We start from the raw sequence: 23,143 nt of genomic DNA, 5'->3' as shown, positions 1-23,143 counted from the left end.
ATCGTTCAGCTCCTGCTCCGCTCTGATCCAAATCCGTGTGGCTGAAAATTTATATTAGATTTTATCACAGAGGTCTAAGTCGGGAAAAATCAATGAAGGTTATCTTTTATGTTGCAGCAACTTGTGGAAATATTGATTTTCATTTTATAGCGAATTTGGAGCATCAGTTTGTAATCACTTCCTCGCTGACTACACTGTTTTGGTCACTGTGTATCTCTTACACGATGAGCGGTAGCAGAGCTCAGGGAAGAGGGGGGGGGGGGGAACTGGGAGAAGAGGGGGGGGGGGGGGGGGACTGGGAGAGTATTGAAACCACCGGAGTGAAGGCAGAGGGCGGATAAACCATAACACACCACATAGTGAGGGAGGCGAGAGGGCTTTTTACAAGGACTGACAAGGGTATTTTATAAACTGTTGACAAATATTGTATCGGTTATATTTATTTGCACTTTGAGTATTCGTTATACATATCTGCAAAAATATACGATAGTAAAAATAATGAATATAATCTTCTTTTAGCAAAATATTTTTGTTTTTTTGAATATCATAGCGGTTGAAATTAGAACATAAAATGGATTTAGAGTACATATATAATATGCATGAGTACTGATGATTTGGAACTGACATAAATATTCAAGCATCCAATAGGGGTCAGCATATTTTGCTGGTGCCACTCGGTTCCCTCGATGGGGTGTTTTGGACCGGAAAGAGCTCCCGTACGTCACATCCCTGCTTGTGATTGTTATGAGTTTATTTATATAAGCCAGTTGGTGCTCCCTCTCGCTCCAGGGAAATCATAATTTTCTGCCTGTCAATCTGTATTTCTTCTGGCTTCGGCCACTTAGGCCTCCTGATTTGGCTGTAGAGAAATGTTTTCATTTGCATTTTGAGTCGCTCCTCCCTAACAGTGACGCCATCGTGTCTTAATCCCAAATATGTTGTGCGCAGTTGCTCCTCTGCCTTTCTTTGTCTTTGTGATGGCTGGCTCATGCAGTATGCATAGAAAGCATCGATTCGTTATAATATAATGTGCAGTACGTATATAAATATGCAGTATGTCAATTTATGCAGGCTTACTGGTTGTTTCTATTCAGTTTCATAGAAATAACTTTTAGGGGAAAATTTAGTTAATAACAATTTACTCTTTCATTATTTCAAAAGTTCATATCACAAAAATAGGTAAAAAGAAAAAAAAAACACTGCGGTAATAACTGCAGTAATTTATATAGTCTATTAAATGTCTTTATTGTGATTCCTAACATTGGGAATAAGTCTGGCTAATGTGATATTTTTTCCCTGTTGGGCACATTAAGAGCAGCTGGAATATCATGAATTCCCAGAGGCTCTGAGGGACGGGCGAGAGGCCTCTCGCTGCTGAATAAGAGATGGCTCCAGTCTGGAGATCTAAGAAAGGGTTAATCTGATTCCCATTTCAGATAGTCGTCCTAGCAACAATCGGCCGGTCTGCTCTGCTCCTTTGACAGGGCTGTGAGATTTTCAGGTTAGCCAGATAGAAGACTTTATTGTGAGGCTAATTTGAAATGTGAAATAGAGGATGACTTAAATTACGGAGGTCTTCACTCTGTCTCATCTGCTGCCAGGGCAGGATAAGAAGATGCCAGGAGAAGGAATAAGAATATCAACGATCACAATTTACTGTCTGTAACGTGTTTGATCAGTCTGGCAGGATAGTTTGCAAATGTGCAGAGCTATATCAGGAGCATTTCATTTCATCTTTATTTAGTGCGTGCATTTGTTTTGTTACATTTCCCACAGAGCTGCAACGATTAGTCGATCAACAGAAAATTAATTGCCAACTATTTTTTTATGAACGATGAATCATTTTAGACTAATTTTCAAGAAAAAAATATTTCATTCCGGCTTCTTAAATGTGAATATTTTCTGGTTCCTTTAGTCTTCTATGACAGTAAATTGATTATCTTTGGGTTTTTCTAGACTGTTGGTCAGGACAAAAGAAGGTTGAGGATGTCATCTTGGGCTTTGGCGAGAAAGTGATCAAGATTTTTCATCATTTTATGACATTTTATCGACCAAACAACTTATCGATTGGTCGAGAAGATAATCGACGGATTAATCAATAATGAAAATAATCGTTAGTTGCAGCACTAATTTGCAGACAAAATCAGATTTGTATCATTTCACTGAGATATATTTGCTGTTTGTAAATAATGCTCGCTTAAAAACAACAACAACAAAATCATCAGCTTGTCCTTCAGTCTCCAACTAGATAGAGTTCATGGAAGGAGAAATGGGTGGGTGGGTGGGTGGGGGTGGGTCGGTCATGAAGGCGCGCTGCCGGCGCGCGGCGCTCATCTCTTGTGCATATCTGTGCCAATTCAGACCTTTAACATGCTCAAGTGACATTTGCATTTATCCTTGAAGGTTGTTGCCTTCTGCGGAGGAGAAATAGGTGAAAAGCACCAGCAAGAGGGCTGGCATTTTTTCGGTTGCATTAGGCAGATGGACAGTGTCTTGTTGCCGTCTGCCTCAGATGGAAAAAGAAATGAAGTGTTGAGATTGAGATTGCACCCCAACCCATTTTCTCTTAGCTAAACTATTTCTGTAACATCCTAATGAAGGAGGGCCCGGGGGTTCAAAAGTAATGGCCTTGAAATACTGACATTTTGCCTTTGAGTAATAGGCTACTGTACCCAGCTGCCTGAGATGTTGCTGCTACACACCCCCCCCCCCCCCCCCCCCCCCCCCGCCTGCTCTCTCACTCACACACACACACACACACACACACACACACACACACACACACACACACACACACGCCGCCCCCACACCCTTTTTCCAAATGCAGTGACAATGTATTCTTGGCTTTCGTTACCCCCTTTGGAAAAAAAATACACACAAAAAATGCCATTTGAAAATCAAATAAAAAGGAATAGAAAATCATTTGAGAATAAATAGAGCGAGCCACAATCTGGTGACCCTGCTCCATGTGAATCTATTATGGTGGATGTTGTGCTCTATCTCCCCCTTTTTTCTTTTTTTGTGTGCCTTTCTTCGAAATAAAACTCCACGGTCGACCTCTGACCGGGAAGAAAAATGACCTTACACATTCAGAATAATTTCCCGGGCATATTATAAAACGCTAACCTCAATCGCCCTTTGAAATGGATACTGATTCTTTAAATTCTTCCCCCGTTGTTTCAGGAAATAGTGAGATGGTGGCGATAGCGAGGCACAATGTGCCCAAAGTTCACCGCTGAACACTTGCTTCGTTCTCTCTGAAAGTCATCGGCCTTCTTTTTTTCCTTTCTTTGGTTTTTCTTTTGTAATTCCCAGACACCTGAGATGTTTCTTCATCTGCTAGATCTGATGCTGAATCACTGGCTTCAATCCTGGATGATCATTCCTAGAATGCAGCGGCCCTCCCATTTGTCAGCACTCAACTCCACAACTACAGCTTTTCCCTCTCCTCTCCTACTGGTCTTCACATACCATCACACACACACACACACACACACACACACACATGCGCGCACACACACACACACACACGCATGCACGCACGCACACACAAGCCCTCGTGATTCTCAAATCCTCTAAAAAAAAAGTGTGTGTAACGGTGGGATGGGGGTGTTGGCATGGAGGGCTTGAGTTGCATACTGTCTAGTTTCTGAAATTGCCTGTTTATGGCCCTTCACTGTGGCAGAAGAGCGTAACCGGGCGGTTATTAATGTTTCTTTAATCACCAAAATAAGCAGATGATTAGTGTGTGTATCTGTCCCCGTCCAGAAGACCAAGAGCTCGGTCCCGGTGGTGCTGAGCGCCGGCCCCAGGTGGCTGCTGGATGTGACTTGGCAGGGAGCGGAGGACAACAAAAACAACTGTGTGGTGTACAGCAAAGGTAAGCAGCACGCAGCATCCTGTTATCTCTCAACACACCACACCACAGCAAAGACACACACAATCCTCCATACCCTCAACTTCTGCCTCTCTCTCTCCCCCTCTGTGTGTCTCTCTCCCCCTCTGTCTCTCTCCCCCCCCCCTCTCTCTCTCTCTCTGTCTCTCTCTGTCTCTCTCTCCTCTTTTCCTCTCTTTCTTACTCTACTTGCCTCTCAAAGTCACACACACATATGTATGCATGCACGTACTGTAAGGATACACACAAAGGTACACAGACATAATACACACGTGCACACACACGCAGGCACGTACATACACACACTACACACACACACACACACACACACACACACACACACACATACACACACACACACACACACACACACACACACACACACACACTTGCATGCACACATGCACACGCTCCCATACCATATTATCTGCTTTTCTAATCCGAAGAGTAATTTATATCACTAAAACTCTGATTAGGAACAGAGAAACATCACTTGACACACAAAGTTAATGGTCTTTAGATTTCGCAAGGTAAATAATCCCTTTTTTAAAGCTGTTTGATACTAAGTGAATCCCTATCTCAACATAGATAGCCAGGAAAACGAGGGTGGAGACGGGTTAGCCATTTGGCTTTATTCGTCCTCTAACTAATTCAGTAAAACTTAAAGACCCTGGCAACCAAAATCCACCAAAACCTTCCATCTATGTAATTTAGGGTCTTATGTGCATACTTGTAAGCATCCAAAAGTTGTAAACATTAGTTTCAATCCAAATCCTAAATATTGCAATTTTTCCTGTTTTTCCTGTTTTCTGAGATTGGGGTTGGGGTGGGCGGTGATTGTTCACATGTGACACGACCCGGGCGCCTGCCAGCACACAGTATGGGTTGGACATGTCATGCAGCATGCTCCACTCTCATTGGCTATTGGCAGCATGCTGCATGATACCGTATGCCCCCAGAGTCTTACAGCAGAGAATAGCATTGAGAATTGCTGCTTATTTTCTCATGATTTTGAAATCAAATGTTATATACTTGGTGACATTCCATTCAGTTCAAATTTGACTGGGTGGTTAATTTAAAAAAAATCTGTGGTGTGACAAACTCAAAACACATGTTTATGTTTGGCTTCCAGGGACATTAAGCTGTGCATTATTTATTTATTTATTTATTTATTTATTTATTTATTTATTTATTTATTTATTTATTTATTTATTTATTTATTTAGCAATTATTTATTTATTTAGCAATTATTTATTTATTTATTTATATAAATTAGACATATTCATACTGTACAAGCCCCACCAGAAATGGATATGTGCAAAAACCACAATAGTCAAAAATCCACGTTGTTTATTCAAATGTCGGAAAAAAAAAAAATCCTGGCATGAAGATAAACTCGACTCCAACTCAAGTCTGCTGATTTGTGTCCAGAGGAGAAGAAAGCCCTCATTAAAAAAGCCCAACATGGATGTGTAGAGAGCTTGGTTGGTGTAAGGTTGCACATTGTGTGAGGAGATGCTTAGGCTGTATGAGCCACTGACACTACAGTGTGTGTCTTCACTCCTCATGAAAGCACAAGACTTCTCCAGCTATAATTGGGTCTTGACGGGTGTTAACCAGGGAGACACAGAGACATAAATAAGTAAATAAAGATGTGTTTTGGATTCCAAAGGGTGAAGGAAAGGGGCTGCATTTATCACTTTTCAAAATGATTAGCCCATGACAATACCCCAAAGACATGACAATACCCCAAAGCTGAAATGGAGCTTCTTCTCCCAAAGTGAAGAAGTGGCAGGAGTGGGATTTGCAACCCGGATTTTCGGTCTCCCAATTCTCATCTACTAATCACTAGACTGCACTGGAGTTATCCTCTTAACCGGCTACTTAACTTTGTGCTCTTTATCACCAAATCATTAAAGTTTTGATAAGCTGTTAAAGAAGATTATGCACTTCTTGAAAATCTTCTAATCTTTTTGCTAGGAGACTGACTGTATGAAACAAAAAAGGGCAATAACAAGATTTCTCACTTTTTGTTAAGTCTGTATAATTTTCTGTCCCACTCTTCAGACATGTTAGGAGATATCCTCCAGCTAGCAGCACATACAAGCTACACAGCTCTGCTGTACCTCCACTGTGCATCACACACACCCCCGTCTCTCTCTGCTGTACCTCCGCTGTGCATCACTCACACCCCCGTCTCTCCTTGTTTGTCACTTTCCCGTTTGACCTTATTAAATTAAACAGAAGAACATCTCCAGACGTCCCCTTGTGAGAGTTGTTCTGTGTTCTAGTCGTATTAGTATAAGTTCATTACGCTAAATCATCGCACGCTTGCCAACTGATGGTGAACGATAACAGAGGGACTGTTGAGTACAAAGAATTAATTTAAATCTCGTAGAAGTTAAATATCTCTCTTGTCACCTCATAGTAAGTAACTGAGACAATCACTGCAACACACAAAAAGACACCATTAAAAACCTACCTTTTCTTTCATATACACTTCTATTCATTTTGTTATATTTTTAGCCTGTGTAGACATGGATGTATTATGTGTTCCCAGCTTCTCCAGAACTACCAGAATGTTTGACGTTGAAATAAAGCTATGTTTAATATACTACTACTACTAGTACTACTAGTACTACTACTGTACTACTACTAGTACTATGATATCACAAGAAAATCCATTAAGCAAGGTGTTCCCGCTCTTGACTTGAGCAGCTTTGTAGCAACTTTTACACAGAGGGTTTTGATGTGTCGGCCGGGTGTCTGTCTTTTTCAACTCTGCAACTGAAATAGTTCCACGTTTTGCCCCTGGCTCCACTTTCAGTTCAGATGAACTGGGATTCAGTTGAAGAAGTGATGATGCTTGACGCTGTTCAATATTTTTCAGCTATTTGACTCAGACTGCTGCAGTCCACTGTCAAGAGACACACTGCAACTCTATGTATTCTAATCCTACGTTAACTATTCCAATGGGCACATACTGTACTGCACACCCTCTGGTGGTGACGTTGAAATGGAGTTTCAGCTTGCAGAATGCATTTAGTAAAAATATCAAACCTCTATCAAAATCAATATTGAATTCAATCTTTTGCAACGTTGTATATCAAAGTGTTGTTTATCACAACAGCAGTACAAATAGTAGTCTGTTTTTTTTTTCATTCTGATTTCCCCCCACATTTTTCTGACCAATTGTACTTTGCCAATTCCCCCTGCTGTCCCGGCCGTTGCTCCACCACCTCTGCCGAGCTGGGGAGAGCCGTAGACTAGAACATGCTTCCTCTGATACATGTGCGGTCGCCAACTGCTTCTTTTCACCTGACAGCGAGGTGTTTCACTGGCATGAGGTAGCGCGTTAGGATCATGCTGTTCCTCCCCAGTTCCCCTCCACTGAAACAGGCGCCCCGACCGACCAGAGGAGGCACTAGTGCAGCGACCAGGACACATACCCCACCGGCTTCCCACCCGCAGACACGGCCAATTCTGTCTGTAGGAACGTCTAACTAAGCCGGAAGTACCGCTACCGGGAATTGAACCTGGGTCTCCGTGGTGATATGACTTATTCAAATTTCAAATCTTAAAACTTCTTCAAAAAAGAGATGATGAGGGTGAAGGCAGTTTCTGTGATCACAGACTGTTAGGGGAAACTACCAGCCATCGAAAACTCTCACCAAACACCGCTCTCAAAGGACTTTGTGCTGAAATGCCAGAGGACTATCAGGCGCTTGCAAATGTAAACAATTGAGCCACTTATTTTCACCTGACAGCGAGGAGTTTCACCGGCAGGACGTAGCGCGTGGGAGGATCACGCTATTCCTCCCAGTTCCCCTCCCCCCCAAACAGGAGCCCCAACCGACTAGAAGAGCGCAGCGACCATGACATAATACCCCTAATCCAGCTTCCCACCCACAGACACGACCATTGTGCCTGTATGGACGCCCGACCAAGCCGGAGGGAACACGGGGGCTCGAACCTGTGACTCTCGTGTTGGTAGGCACGGAATCTACCGCCGCACTATCCGGACGCCAGAGTAGTCTGACAAAAGGGACAGAGAGGACAGAGTCCAGCAGTAACTTGCTGCAGGTCCCCACCTATCAGCCAGGCCCTGGCTGTTTCTATCTTCACCCCTGGGCCGTGTCTCCTCTGTGGGCTGCTCCGTCGCTCCCTCAGATGCTTCACTTATGGAAAACAGTGAATATCTCAATGCACAGTTTGTTTACAGAATATGTTTTGGCTCACACGTTCCAGTGGTCTCGGCTCTTTCTTTAGGGCTGCCTGAAAAGATAGTAGCAGTTCAGTTTGGACGGCAGCCAGTGTGAATCTATGGGGGAGTATCTCCATGTAGGGACCGCTGATTGGTTTGAGAGGCTCACGCTGTAGCCTGGCATTGGTCACTCTGCCGTTTGATTTGCTTACGCCATTATGTGCAGCCGCACATCCTCAATCCTCAACACTTGTCATTCAGGAAGTCGGGGGAATCGTGTGGAGAGGAAGAGAGGACAGGATGCAGCAAAATGATTCCTGTGAGAGTTGTGTCTCAGCAGTGTGAAATGTATAACACAAGCAGTGGAGTGTGTAACGAGCCACCAGGTGGTTTAGTCCAGTCCCCCACGGGCCCCCCCCTGGTCATCAGCGCCAAGACAAGCTAACCCTATAGTGTAAAATGACAAATTTAATTTATTTTCTTATTTTGTTATTGCCTATTTTGGCGTTCTACAGTTCCTATCGTGTTCCCGTCACTGACAAAACTGTGGCTTTTATTTATTGTCTGTCAGCACTGGTTCTGCTGTCTGTCTATATCATTTAGCCCAGATGGACAGAGAGAACCCTTTTCCCATTCAAGAATTAGAAATTAGAGGTAGACGAAAGAGTAAAGTTTGAGACGTAGACATTTCTCAAATGATGAGCCACACACTCATTCCATGAATATCAATTCTTCTTTGAGTTCCTTTCTTAACATGAGAGACAGTTGGAGCCCTGAAGTGGAAGGGAAGAGGGCAATATCAGTTTTTTCCCAGGCTGTCAGCATGGCCCTATTTGTTTTACATTAAACTCCTAGGAAGAGCCTTAGCAGCCAGCCATTACTAAAACTCTCGGCTCTACTACTGCGCTAACTCATTATCGAGAAATCCACCTGGAACTCCCACAATGCGCTCCTCCACACTCCGACAGCTTCTTTGAACCACTGAAGTTTCTAGAAACAGGCAGCAAGTCTGCAGAGTAATTATATGTTACAGTAACGCTGGAGACAGAGCAGAGAGAGAGAGAATGATAGACAGGGACAGAGAGAGAGAGAGAGTGCGTGTGAGACATAGAAACCCAGTGGAGAATTTTCGGTACAGATAAACAACAGATTGATAAACAACTGTATCGTTGGAGAGTAGGAGAGATGGAGAGGAAAAATGCATTCAACACCATTTCGATTTTTTTCTTCTTCAAATGTCACTCAAATGAATCGGCATATTTCCAATCAAGGGATTTGACAGTATTGGGGTTAAAATGCTGCAAACTTGCCTGATTGGAAGGATTTTAGTCACCGTTTAGTGAGGGAGCCAATCAAATCCATGTCCAGTTGTGATGCATTGACTGGACTTACAGGTTATGCATTTTTGAAAATGCAATAACTTTTAATTTAACCACTCAAACAAAATCTAATTTTAACAATGGATCCATTCAATATAATTGATTGTATTTATATATAAACAGTAGAAGAATCACATTCCTTTATAGACTATGGGCCCTTTAAATGTGCATACTTGGTTGGGATGACTCAGGAGTGAACGTACAGTTAAAGAAATGACGAGTGTCATGTGGAGGACTAACATAAGAGATGACTCCTTCATTGTGCTTGTGCCATTGTTACCTGGTATCTGACTCCATTGAAACTATACACACTCAGTGTGACCATATTATGTGGCGTTATTCAGAGGTCACCTAAACTTGTCACCGTAAGCCTCTTATGCCAGACCACATTCAGATACAGCGTGTTCAATAAGTCTCCAGAGCAACTTAGCCCATTGTTCATGCGGAAATTGACCAATGTAACTAGGCCGTTTTACATAAGCCTGGACAGTGCAGAATTAGCTAACTCACTGTGTCTTTGTATGATTTCGTATTCTCCAAGTCCTCGCCATCAGATCCCTTTTTACGCCTGTATTTCCTCCGTCCGCTGGTCCAGAGCTGCAGACCTCATGAGATGAACTTGCCTGACCTGCCTGGATGAAGAAGGTCTATTTCACATGATCAAACCAGCACTGCAATGTACTGTTTCAACTGCAGCCTGATACACATACATTTTTGTATTTTTTTCCATGCAGATTTTTTTTTAACATAAAACTGCACTCTTCTCTGCCCTGTTCTGTGAGGAGAGGACTCTCACAGTTCAAAATGTAATTGTTCATTTCACCCCTCCTCTTTTAAAATGATTATGGCGAATAGGAGGTGCGAGGGTTATTATCTGTTATCTGTGAACATAGCGAAATAGTGTGACTGAATAATAACTAAACAACTGACACAATGTAAAAATTCCATTATCAGTGTATTAAAACAAAATTGTACCCTAAAGGAGTCCCCACCACAGCTCCAAGCAGCCGACTAATTATGTTTAATTAAAATACAACAGAGATCAACAGAATCATTTTCATTAGGAAATTATTAACGATTCAACTGCAACAATAATTGATTGCACTGAGCCACGCGATAACTCGGTACGGCCAGGCTGGAGTGAGCGGGGGAGCGAGGAGCGGCTGGTGTAGGAGTTTTGGCAGCTGTAGTGTGGCGTTGTGTTGTTGAAGCGGCCGCTTCCATGTTAGTCATTGAGGAGAAATTGTAAAGGTGGCTTTACGGAGAGGAGAGAGGAGGAGGGTGTGTGGTGGGTTAAGGACAACAGAATTAAAATCATAATATGGCGATCTGAGAGGCCTTAACCATCCCACACACATGTTTAGCAGCATGGGCATTCATGCACATGCTTACATATGAAACACACACACATGACTAAGAAGGGCACACATACACACACTCTCTCTCTCTCCTGTGTTTTTCTCCCCATGTACACAAACATATACAAGAGGGCGTACTCTCTTCTTTCTTTCTTTCTTTCTTTCTTTCTTTCTCTCCCGCACGCACGCATCGGCACCCATAAACACAGCCTGCGCACACGGGCGTCCGCGCACACGTAACGCTCACACACACGTAACGCTCACACACACTTTGTTATTGCTCCATTCAGAGGCATGTGAAAGACGTCAGCTCCAGACGCTTCCTCCAACAGCCTTTTATGTGCATTGTCTCTCTCTCTCTCTCTCTCTCTCTCTCTCTCTCTCTCTCTCTCTCTCTCTCGTGGTGCAGGCAGTTTCCCTCTGCTAGACAGTATAGCACAGACACCAGACACTCTGTCACAGCACTCAGATTTACTGCAAACACACACACACACACACACACACACACACACACACACAACACAAGACACACGCAAACGCACACAGGACAAACAGACCAAACCCTATTCACAAAAATTTGCATAATGCCTGCTGACACATATATGTCCATCTGTATTCACTATAGCCTATAAGCCTTGAAACAAAAACAACAATACAGAGAGAGGATGTAAAAGACGTGATGGGCACTGATGAGGAGCAGGAGACAAGGCGACTTAAATACTGAAGCTTTTCATATATCAGTACTTAACATTGTGTTGCTGGACTCTCTGTGTACGTAGTGAGTGAGTGTGTTGCTGGACTCTCTGTGTACGTAGTGAGTGAGTGTGTTGCTGGACTCTCTGTGTACGTAGTGAGTGAGTGTGTTGCTGGACTCTCTGTGTACGTAGTGAGTGAGTGTGTTGCTGGACTCTCTGTGTACGTAGTGAGTGAGTGTGTTGCTGGACTCTCTGTGTACGTAGTGAGTGAGTGTGTTGCTGGACTCTCTGTGTACGTAGTGAGTGAGTGTGTTGCTGGACTCTCTGTGTACGTAGTGAGTGAGTGTGTTGCTGGACTCTCTGTGTACGTAGTGAGTGAGTGTGTTGCTGGACTCTCTGTGTACGTAGTGAGTGAGTGTGTTGCTGGACTCTCTGTGTACGTAGTGAGTGAGTGTGTTGCTGGACTCTCTGTGTACGTAGTGAGTGAGTGTGTTGCTGGACTCTCTGTGTACGTAGTGAGTGAGTGTGTTGCTGGACTCTCTGTGTACGTAGTGAGTGAGTGTGTTGCTGGACTCTCTGTGTACGTAGTGAGTGAGTGTGTTGCTGGACTCTCTGTGTACGTAGTGAGTGAGTGTGTTGCTGGACTCTCTGTGTACGTAGTGAGTGAGTGTGTTGCTGGACTCTCTGTGTACGTAGTGAGTGAGTGTGTTGCTGGACTCTGTGTACGTAGTGAGTGAGTGTGTTGCTGGACTCTCTGTGTACGTAGTGAGTGAGTGTGTTGCTGGACTCTCTGTGTACGTAGTGAGTGAGTGTGTTGCTGGACTCTCTGTGTACGTAGTGAGTGAGTGTGTTGCTGGACTCTCTGTGTACGTAGTGAGTGAGTGTGTTGCTGGACTCTCTGTGTACGTAGTGAGTGAGTGTGTTGCTGGACTCTCTGTGTACGTAGTGAGTGAGTGTGTTGCTGGACTCTCTGTGTACGTAGTGAGTGAGTGTGTTGCTGGACTCTCTGTGTACGTAGTGAGTGAGTGTGTTGCTGGACTCTCTGTGTACGTAGTGAGTGAGTGTGTTGCTGGACTCTCTGTGTACGTAGTGAGTGAGTGTGTTGCTGGACTCTCTGTGTACGTAGTGAGTGAGGGTGTTGCTGGACTCTCTGTGTACGTAGTGAGTGAGTGTGTTGCTGGACTCTCTGTGTACGTAGTGAGTGAGTGTGTTGCTGGACTCTCTGTGTACGTAGTGAGTGAGTGTGTTGCTGGACTCTCTGTGTACGTAGTGAGTGAGTGTGTTGCTGGACTCTCTGTGTACGTAGTGAGTGAGTGTGTTGCTGGACTCTCTGTGTACGTAGTGAGTGAGTGTGTTGCTGGACTCTCTGTGTACGTAGTGAGTGAGTGTGTTGCTGGACTCTCTGTGTACGTAGTGAGTGAGTGTGTTGCTGGACTCTCTGTGTACGTAGTGAGTGAGTGTGTTGCTGGACTCTCTGTGTACGTAGTGAGTGAGTGTGTTGCTGGACTCTCTGTGTACGTAGTGAGTGAGTGTGTTGCTGGACTCTCTGTGTACGTAGTGAGTGAGTGTGTTGCTGGACTCTCTGTGTACGTAGTGAGTGAGTGTGTTGCTGGACTCTCTGTGTACGTAGTGAGTGAGTGTGACGTCACCCATTGTTTTGTGGACTCCCGTTTTGAAGCCTCGGGTTTGGCATTTTGACCGCTGCCATCTTGCTTTTGTGCAGCCAGATGTGATGTATTTGTATTTGTATTTGTATTTGTATTTGTAGCTCTATTTGGACGAGAGGGGGTTTCCCAGAGCCGCAGCTCCACCTGCTAATGGTCCGTGATTGGCGAGCTGCGACCTGTCAGTCACACCCAAAACATGTCTTTTTATCATCTATTTTACTCTGAGCGGGTGAGTTGTATAAACAATTCATGGGCAAATGAGCTAGAGACCAAAACACGTTTATTATTAAGCTGTAAAGTCGGGCATTTTGTGAATGGAAGATTATTCACTTTTGGAGCCAGCCTCAAGTGGCCATTCGAGGAACTTGGTACTTCCGCATTGGCCGCAATGCGACCAAACAAAACTGCCTTTTCGGTGTACAGGTATATGTGCTCATGCTTTAAAATATGCGTGCGTGCGCTTTTTTTTTTACATGTGCACTTGGGTGAGTGTGTGTGTATATTGATGCGTGTGTGCTTGTTGTGACTTGTGAGTGTGTGTGTGTGTGTGTGTGTGTGTGTGTGTGTGTGTGTGTGTGTGTGTGTGTGTTAGGATGCGTGTGTGCTTGTTGTGACTTGTGAGTGTGTGTAGATGCGTGTGTGCTTGTTGTGACTTGTGAGTGTGCGAGTGTAGATGCGTGTGTGCTTGTTGTGACTTGTGAGTTTGTGTGTTAAGATGTGTGTGTGCTTGTTGTGACTTGTGAGTGTGTGTGTGTGTGTGTGTGTGTGTGTGTTAGGATGCGTGTGTGCTTGTTGTGACTTGTGAGTGTGTGTGTTAGGATGCGTGTGTGCTTGTTGTGACTTGTGAGTGTGTGTGTGTGTGTGTGTGTGTGTGTGTGTGTGTGTAGATGCGTGTGTGCTTGTTGTGACTTGTGAGTGTGTGTGTGTAGATGCGTGTGTGCTTGTTGTGACTTGTGAGTGTGTGTGTGTTAGGATGCGTGTGTGGTTGTTGTGACTTGTGAGTGTGTGTGTGTGTGTGTGTGTTAGGATGCGTGTGTGCTTGTTGTGACTTGTGTGTGTGTGTGTTAGGATGCGTGTGTGCTTGTTGTGACTTGTGTGTGTGTGTGTGTGTTAGGATGCGTGTGTGCTTGTTGTGACTTGTGAGTGTGTGTAGATGCGTGTGTGCTTGTTGTGACTTGTGAGTGTGCGAGTGTAGATGCGTGTGTGCTTGTTGTGACTTGTGAGTTTGTGTGTTAAGATGTGTGTGTGCTTGTTGTGACTTGTGAGTGTGTGTGTGTGTGTGTGTGTTAGGATGCGTGTGTGCTTGTTGTGACTTGTGAGTGTGTGTGTTAGGATGCGTGTGTGCTTGTTGTGACTTGTGAGTGTGTGTGTGTGTGTGTGTGTGTGTGTGTGTGTGTAGATGCGTGTGTGCTTGTTGTGACTTGTGAGTGTGTGTGTGTAGATGCGTGTGTGCTTGTTGTGACTTGTGAGTGTGTGTGTGTTAGGATGCGTGTGTGGTTGTTGTGACTTGTGAGTGTGTGTGTGTGTGTGTGTGTTAGGATGCGTGTGTGCTTGTTGTGACTTGTGAGTGTGTGTGTTAGGATGCGTGTGTGCTTGTTGTGACTTGTGAGTGTGTGTGTTAGGATGCGTGTGTGCTTGTTGTGACTTGTGAGTGTGTGTGTGTTAGGATGCGTGTGTGGTTGTTGTGACTTGTGAGTGTGTGTAGATGCGTGTGTGCTTGTTGTGACTTGTGAGTGTGCGAGTGTAGATGCGTGTGTGCTTGTTGTGACTTGTGAGTTTGTGTGTTAAGATGTGTGTGTGCTTGTTGTGACTTGTGAGTGTGTGTGTGTGTGTGTGTGTGTTAGGATGCGTGTGTGCTTGTTGTGACTTGTGAGTGTGTGTGTTAGGATGCGTGTGTGCTTGTTGTGACTTGTGAGTGTGTGTGTGTGTGTGTGTGTGTGTGTGTGTGTGTGTGTGTGTAGATGCGTGTGTGCTTGTTGTGACTTGTGAGTGTGTGTGTGTAGATGCGTGTGTGCTTGTTGTGACTTGTGAGTGTGTGTGTGTTAGGATGCGTGTGTGGTTGTTGTGACTTGTGAGTGTGTGTGTGTGTGTGTGTGTTAGGATGCGTGTGTGCTTGTTGTGACTTGTGAGTGTGTGTGTTAGGATGCGTGTGTGCTTGTTGTGACTTGTGAGTGTGTGTGTTAGGATGCGTGTGTGCTTGTTGTGACTTGTGAGTGTGTGTGTGTGTGTGTGTGTGTGTGTGTGTGTGTGTGTGTGTAGATGTGTGTGTGCTTGTTGTGACTTGTGAGTGTGTGTGTGTAGATGCGTGTGTGCTTGTTGTGACTTGTGAGTGTGTGTGTGTTAGGATGCGTGTGTGGTTGTTGTGACTTGTGAGTGTGTGTGTGTGTGTGTGTGTTAGGATGCGTGTGTGCTTGTTGTGACTTGTGAGTGTGTGTGTTAGGATGCGTGTGTGCTTGTTGTGACTTGTGAGTGTGTGTGTTAGGATGCGTGTGTGCTTGTTGTGACTTGTGAGTGTGTGTGTGTGTGTGTGTGTGTGTGTGTGTGTGTGTGTGTGTGTGTGTGTGTGTGTAGATGCGTGTGTGCTTGTTGTGACTTGTGAGTGTGTGTGTGTAGATGCGTGTGTGCTTGTTGTGACTTGTGAGTGTGTGTGTGTTAGGATGCGTGTGTGGTTGTTGTGACTTGTGAGTGTGCGAGTGCAGCCGGTCGTCCTTGTATCAATGCCATGGAGGGTGTCAGGCTAATGAGCGCGGGCTGTCCTTAGAGCAGGAGGCTTTGGGTTGTGCCATTCACTCTGCATATTTAAATGCCTTGTAGAGCTTAAGTAGGCCCACTTTTCCATGTCAGGGCAGCGTTCAATCCTGCTGCGACCATTAATTATGATAGCATTGTGCTCCAGTGTGGCTAATAAGAGTGATGTATTGCACCCTCGTGGCATTATAATCATCTGAGTGAAGTACCTGGACTACACCGAGCTGGCTTTAAGCACCACCTGTTTTTTTTAAGGTGAAGAGGAAGCTGCTATTGCCTCCTCTCCGCCTCCACCACCGGCTGATTGGTTAATGTGCTTGTACATGAGAGCGTGTCACTGATTTAACTTCTCCATAATTGGATAATCAATGATTAGAGATGTCGGTATCGATCAGGCGCAGGAAGGCTGATTGTGTGTCTGGGTGCAAAGGAGGGGTACACACACACACACACACACACACACACACACACACACACACACACACACACACACAGTCACACAGTCACACACATACACACCTACACAGTTACACGTTGACACTCACACACTCACAATGATGCACATACAGTATTCACACCAACTGGCAACCGGCAACCAAACTGCAGTTCCTTGAATGACCACTTGAGGCTGGCTCCAAAAGGGAGTCAATCCCCAACATTGACCTTTTCCACAGCAGCCATTTTGTATCTAAAAGGCAGGGTAAACACAGGTGCAACCAAAACATAAATAAGGGTTTCCAACTTCCAATCCATTTCCAGTGCTGGGGCCCTCATTAATGTTTTGGTTGCACCTGTTTAGACACAAAATGGCTGCTGTGGAAAAGGCGCATTCACCCCCATGTTAAAATGCCCAACGTTAGCCTACAGTAAAAATAAACAGCCTGGTTCAAAAAATGGTTTTGGTCTCAATAGGGAATTTCACCTTTCATGACAACGTTACGGGGAGTGAATTTCTATATAACTCACCCATTTAGAGTAAAATAGACGATAAAAAGCAGACTATATTTTGGGCATTATTATTATATATTTTTTTACATTTCATTTTAAATTTTAACAATATATGAACAAAACAAACGAACAAGCTCAGACAGGAAAGAAAAAGAAAGGAAAGAAAAACATACATATAATATCGACAGTTATTATAGGTGCTATATAGGGTGCTTATGCTGCATACAGACGGGAGGTTGAACGGTTGGCCCTGGTGCGGTCAGAACAACCTGGAGCTGAACCAGCTCAAAACTGTAGAGATGATTGTCGACTTCAGGAGGAGCCCCCCTGCACTACCCCCCCTCACCATTCTTGGCAGCACTGTGTCTACAGTGGAAACCTACAAGTTCCTGGGATCCACAATCTCCCAGGACCTAAAGTGGGAGACCAATGTAGTCAAATCATCCACTTCTACACCGCCGTCATCAGTCCATCCTCTGCAACTCCATCACTGTCTGGTTCGGGTCTGCCACCAAACAGAACCAGCACAGACTGCAACAGACGGTCAGGACTGCAGAAAAAAGCATTGGCACAAACCTGCCCTCCATCCAGGACTTGTACTCCTCCAGAGTCAGAAAACGGGCAGGGGAAATAATCACGGACCCATCTCACCCTGGTCACGACATGTTTGAACTCCTCCCCTCTGGTAGACCGTACAGGCTATAACTCCTCCCCTCTGGTAGACCGTACAGGCTATAACTCCTCCCCTCTGGTAGACCGTACAGACTATAACTCCTCCCCTCTGGTAGACCGTACAGGCTATAACTCCTCCCCTCTGGTAGACCGTACAGGCTATAACTCCTCCCCTCTGGTAGACCGTACAGGCTATCGTACACTCCTCCCCTCTGGTAGACCGTACAGGCTATCGTACACCAAAACAACCACACATAACTCCTCCCCTCTGGTAGACCGTACAGGCTATAACTCCTCCCCTCTGGTAGACCGTACAGGCTATAACTCCTCCCCTCTGGTAGACCGTACAGGCTATCGTACACTCCTCCCCTCTGGTAGACCGTACAGGCTATCGTACACCAAAACAACCACACATAACTCCTCCCCTCTGGTAGACCGTACAGGCTATAACTCCTCCCCTCTGGTAGACCGTACAGGCTATAACTCCTCCCCTCTGGTAGACCGTACAGGCTATCGTACACTCCTCCCCTCTGGTAGACCGTACAGGCTATCGTACACCAAAACAACCACACATAACTCCTCCCCTCTGGTAGACCGTACAGGCTATAACTCCTCCCCTCTGGTAGACCGTACAGGCTATAACTCCTCCCCTCTGGTAGACCGTACAGGCTATAACTCCTCCCCTCTGGTAGACCGTACAGGCTATCGTACACCAAAACAACCAGACATGAGAACACGTTCTTCCCACAGGCCATCACTCTGATGAACACAACACTCAACACTTCGCTGTACACTTTAATCACTTCATCACTTTACCCTGAATCACATTACCTGTTGCACCTACCTCATGCAAAAAATACACCCCCGACAGACACACACACACACACACACACACACACACACACACACACACACACACACACACACACACACACACACACACACACACACACACACACTATCCTAAGGCGTAACATGTTAACTGTGCAATAAGCATGTAATAACTGTGCAATTACTGTCCCAAAACATTTCTTATATACAGTAGATCTATAAACAACTGTGCAATATCTAACCTATATAGCCTGTTTACAATCCAGTGTTGGTTACACTTAGTTTATACATAGGTATTATTTCTCATATACATATTTATAATGTCACCTTACATCATACTTATTGTATTGTATATAATGTAAATAGCAGCCAGCTTGCTTTATGCACATTTGATTGATGTCCTTGTTTGGGGTTAGGGTTGTGCTTGTGCAAGGCGTCGAACAGGAACCAGCCAGGCAAGTCACCCACCACCCCCAACCTCGTCGAGGTAGGCTAGAAACGGGTCCCAAATAGTTAGAAACGTTTTAAGTGAGTTGGTTCTTAGGGATCTGAGCCTCTCCATCCTTATAACAGAGATCATGTCTGTCAACCACAGTTGGAAAGAAAGTGAAGAGGGGGACTTCCATTCTTTCAGAATTAGTTTTTTGGCAACAGTTGTCCCCAGTGTCAGAGACTGTTGCACAGCTGTGGGGAAGCCCAGAGAGGTATCCGAGCAGCCGAAGATGGCGAGTTATGCCTCTGGCTGAAGGGTTATTTTGTAGGCCTAAGGCCTCTCTGGCAGCATCACTAAGTTTGGGTGTTTCAAGAGGGTCAAAAAAGTACCGTAAATTCCGGACTATAAGCCGCACCGGTGTATAAGCCGCACCTTCAAAGTTGACTATTTTTTTCTTATATAAGCCGCACCGGACTATAAGCCGCGGGTGTTTTAATGGTATTTTTTTTTTTTTTTTTTTTTGTGTTTTAATGTTTAATTACCATATGTAAGGGTTCATGCACAGAGGGGATTGTAGAGGAAGCTCCCATTTATTAACATTTCAACAAAACAACATAACACAACACCACCTGTGTTGTTTTTTACAGTGCACACAGTGTCATACAGTGTCATACAGTGTGGTGAAAAGAGGGCAAGAGAGGAAATTAAAACTTATTATAGTTATATAGGATTTATAGTTAGAAAGAGTGCTAAAAAAGAGAGATTTTTTTTTTTTTTTTTTTTTTTTTTTGAAAAAATCCATAGATAAGCCGCACCGTTATATAAGCCGCAGGGGCCAAAAAAGCCCAAAAAACGGGAAAAAGGTGCGGCTTATAGTCCGGAAGGTAGTTCAAATTAGATTGAGACACACTTAGATGAGTAGAGTTCACTGTAAAACTCCCTAAAACGGTTGTTCATCTCCTTGGGGTCAGTCACCAGGGCGCCCCTCTTCGATTTGATGGAGAGGATTGACCTAGGGGCCTGTGCGCCCTTGAGCTGCCGCGCCAGGAGCCCCTCAGGCTTATTTTGGGCATTATTGATAGGTCACCAGTGATCGTGCAGTTCCCCGATTACGGACCAATAGCAGGCGGCGCTGTGGGAAACCCCTGGTCGTGAAGATGGCAGCGGCCAAAATGCCAAACTGCAGGCCTCAAAACAAGAGTCCACGAACCAATTGGTGACGTCATGGTGGTTACGTCCATATCTTTATAGTCTATGATTCACACATACATGTACACACGCATGAACAACATGGAGTCACACACCCAGTATGTACACAGAGCTAAAGGCATCAAAACAGAGACCTGTGATGGCTTTTGTAATGTTTTGAACTTGTCTGGAGACTTAATTTAGCATGTGCGCTCACATTGCCTGCATGTTTGCCAGCGTGCGAGTGCATTACCCCCCCTATCTGTTGTGTATAAGCATGTTATATGAGTTATCTGCATTGCCTTTGCAGATGTCTTTGAACATTGAACTGGTTAAGTGGATTTTAAGGAGCTGGCTCTTCATATTTGGACCATGTCTCTTCAGTATTGAATGTGTTCAATACAGATGGGAAGAAAGATCTCATTTTTATTCCATTAATCACTTGCAAGTTAATGTGATTATATGTACTTTATATTTCCCTTCTTAACTTCCCTCCCTTAACGGCATAATCAATGACCATTTTTATATTCATTGAAAAATTCCTTGGATATGAAAATAAGCTTCTGCGAGTTTTTTTCTTTGTAATCTACTGCAGGATCTGGAGTCAGTAATTAAAGAGTCCATTCTGTGTGTGTCTTCTAAAAGCCCTTAGCCTGCTTTTAGGCCTGGGTATGATCCAGCCCACCGCCCCCATCTCTGCTGTGGTAAGTAGGTGTGAAAAGCATTGTCAATGTGCTTTGGGATAAAGCCCTGCTTTTGGATGCCATTGGTCAGAGTCAAACTCCCCCCACCACACACACACACACACACACACACACACACGATCCAGGAGCAGTTTGAGAAGCAGTGTATATGTGTGTGTGTGTGTGTGTGTGTGTGTGTGTGTGGGGGGTCGTGGAGGGGTGTGTGTGTGTGTATGTGTGTATGTGTGTAGGGGGTCGTGGAGGGGTGTGTGTATGTGTGTAGGGGGTCGTGGAGGGGTGTGTGTGCGTCTGTGTGTGTGTGTGTGTGTGTGTGTGTGTGTGTGTGTGTAGGGGGTCGTGGAGGGGTGTGTGTGCGGGGATAATCAGAGACAAAAGCTGAGAGCTGGAGAGAGGGGCCTTTCTGCACATCCGCACCGCTTTTGGGAAGAAGAAGGGGGGGGCTTTTTTATCAGACTTGAGGGGGGGGGGGGTTCACATTGTGAGAGAGAGAGAGGGAGATGGAGGGAGAGGTATAGATAGAAGAATCACTGAGGTGGAGGGGCGTTTAGATGGTCAGTCAGCATGATGGTTAAAGTATGTGTGAGGGTTTGACACAGGACTGCAGCCACTGGAACTAAACGAGTGAGAGATGAAACTGAGTCGAACAGGTGCAAGTCCGACGAGCCGAGGGGGAGAGGCGACGATCGCCCTGTGTGTGGAAAAACCAAAACAATAAAGTAGTGTAGGGGAAGAGAACATGACAGAGGGGAAAGATGAAGTGGACGACAAGCACTGATGCACCTTTGGAAGAAAAAGATACAGCATTGACTGTTATGATCGTACAGAATAGAGTTACAATTCTATTAAGGCGTTATGGGGTGTCGTGGCAAAGAATTCATTTTTCCTTTTATAATGTATACCCCTGCAAATCAATTGTGTTTTGGGGGGGTGGGGTGGGGGTCAAAAGATAATCAGATTTCCTCTGAAGAAATAGGAAGACACATTACAAAATTGTTTTGTGGGGTCGCCGCTGTGTTCATGCAGGACAACTTGGCGATAACCTTTATACATACCTTTGCAGCTAATCCATTTTATTGATTGTACATCCACCTGTGTGGCAAAAAAGCACATAGCCTGGTAGTGTTTAGAGTGTGGTATCAGTGTGATATAGCCTGGTAGTGTTTAGACTTTAGAGTGTGGTATCAGTGTGATATAGCCTGGTAGTGTTTAGACTTTAGAGTGTGGTATCAGTGTGATATAGCCTGGTAGTGTTTAGACTTTAGAGTGTGGTATCAGTGTGATATAGCCTGGTAGTGTTTAGACTTTAGAGTGTGGTATCAGTGTGATATAGCCTGGTAGTGTTTAGACTTTAGAGTGTGGTATCAGTGTGATATAGCCTGGTAGTGTTTAGACTTTAGAGTGTGGTATCAGTGTGATATAGCCTGGTAGTGTTTAGAGTGTGGTATCAGTGTGATATAGCCTGGTAGTGTTTAGACTTTAGAGTGTGATATCAGTGTGATATAGCCTGGTAGTGTTTAGAGTGTGGTATCAGTGTGATATAGCCTGGTAGTGTTTAGAGTGTGGTATCAGTGTGATATAGCCTGGTAGTGTTTAGAGTGTGGTATCAGTGTGATATAGCCTGGTAGTGTTTAGAGTGTGATATCAGTGTGATATAGCCTGGTAGTGTTTAGAGTGTGATATCAGTGTGATATAGCCTGGTAGTGTTTAGAGTGTGGTATCAGTGTGATATAGCCTGGTAGTGTTTAGAGTGTGGTATCAGTGTGACATAGCCTGGTAGTGTTTAGAGTGTGGTATCAGTGTGATATAGCCTGGTAGTGTTTAGAGTGTGATATCAGTGTGATATAGCCTGGTAGTGTTTAGAGTGTGGTATCAGTGTGACATAGCCTGGTAGTGTTTAGAGTGTGGTATCAGTGTGATATAGCCTGGTAGTGTTTAGAGTGTGGTATCAGTGTGATATAGCCTGGTAGTGTTTAGAGTGTGGTATCAGTGTGACATAGCCTGGTAGTGTTTAGAGTGTGGTATCAGTGTGATATAGCCTGGTAGTGTTTAGAGTGTGGTATCAGTGTGATATAGCCTGGTAGTGTTTAGAGTGTGGTATCAGTGTGATATAGCCTGGTAGTGTTTAGAGTGTGGTATCAGTGTGATATAGCCTGGTAGTGTTTAGAGTGTGATATCAGTGTGATATAGCCTGGTAGTGTTTAGAGTGTGATATCAGTGTGATATAGCCTGGTAGTGTTTAGAGTGTGGTATCAGTGTGATATAGCCTGGTAGTGTTTAGAGTGTGGTATCAGTGTGATATAGCCTGGTAGTGTTTAGACTTTAGAGTGTGATATCAGTGTGATATAGCCTGGTAGTGTTTAGACTTTAGAGTGTGATATCAGTGTGATATAGCCTGGTAGTGTTTAGACTTTAGAGTGTGGT

The 23,143-nt window shown here is 44.5% G+C and overlaps 1 protein-coding gene across 2 annotated transcripts in view; it reads left to right on the top strand.

Moving 5' to 3' along the window:
• The window catches only part of zfpm2a (zinc finger protein, FOG family member 2a), a gene marked incomplete at its 5' end in the record, with an annotated part of 184,620 nt that overhangs the window by 111,664 nt on the left and 49,813 nt on the right, over window positions 1-23,143 (top strand). For both annotated transcript variants that reach the window (XM_083637778.1, XM_083637777.1), the window contains one exon: window positions 3,769-3,880. In XM_083637778.1, the coding sequence (XP_083493904.1) occupies window positions 3,769-3,880 (112 nt within the window). The remainder of the gene's footprint in view (window positions 1-3,768; window positions 3,881-23,143) is intronic.

The sequence above is a fragment of the Poromitra crassiceps genome, assembly GCF_964638095.1.
Source record: "Poromitra crassiceps genome assembly, chromosome: 1".
NCBI classification, from domain to species: domain Eukaryota; kingdom Metazoa; phylum Chordata; class Actinopteri; order Beryciformes; family Melamphaidae; genus Poromitra; species Poromitra crassiceps.
This window is presented reverse-complemented; position numbering and strand designations above follow the sequence as displayed.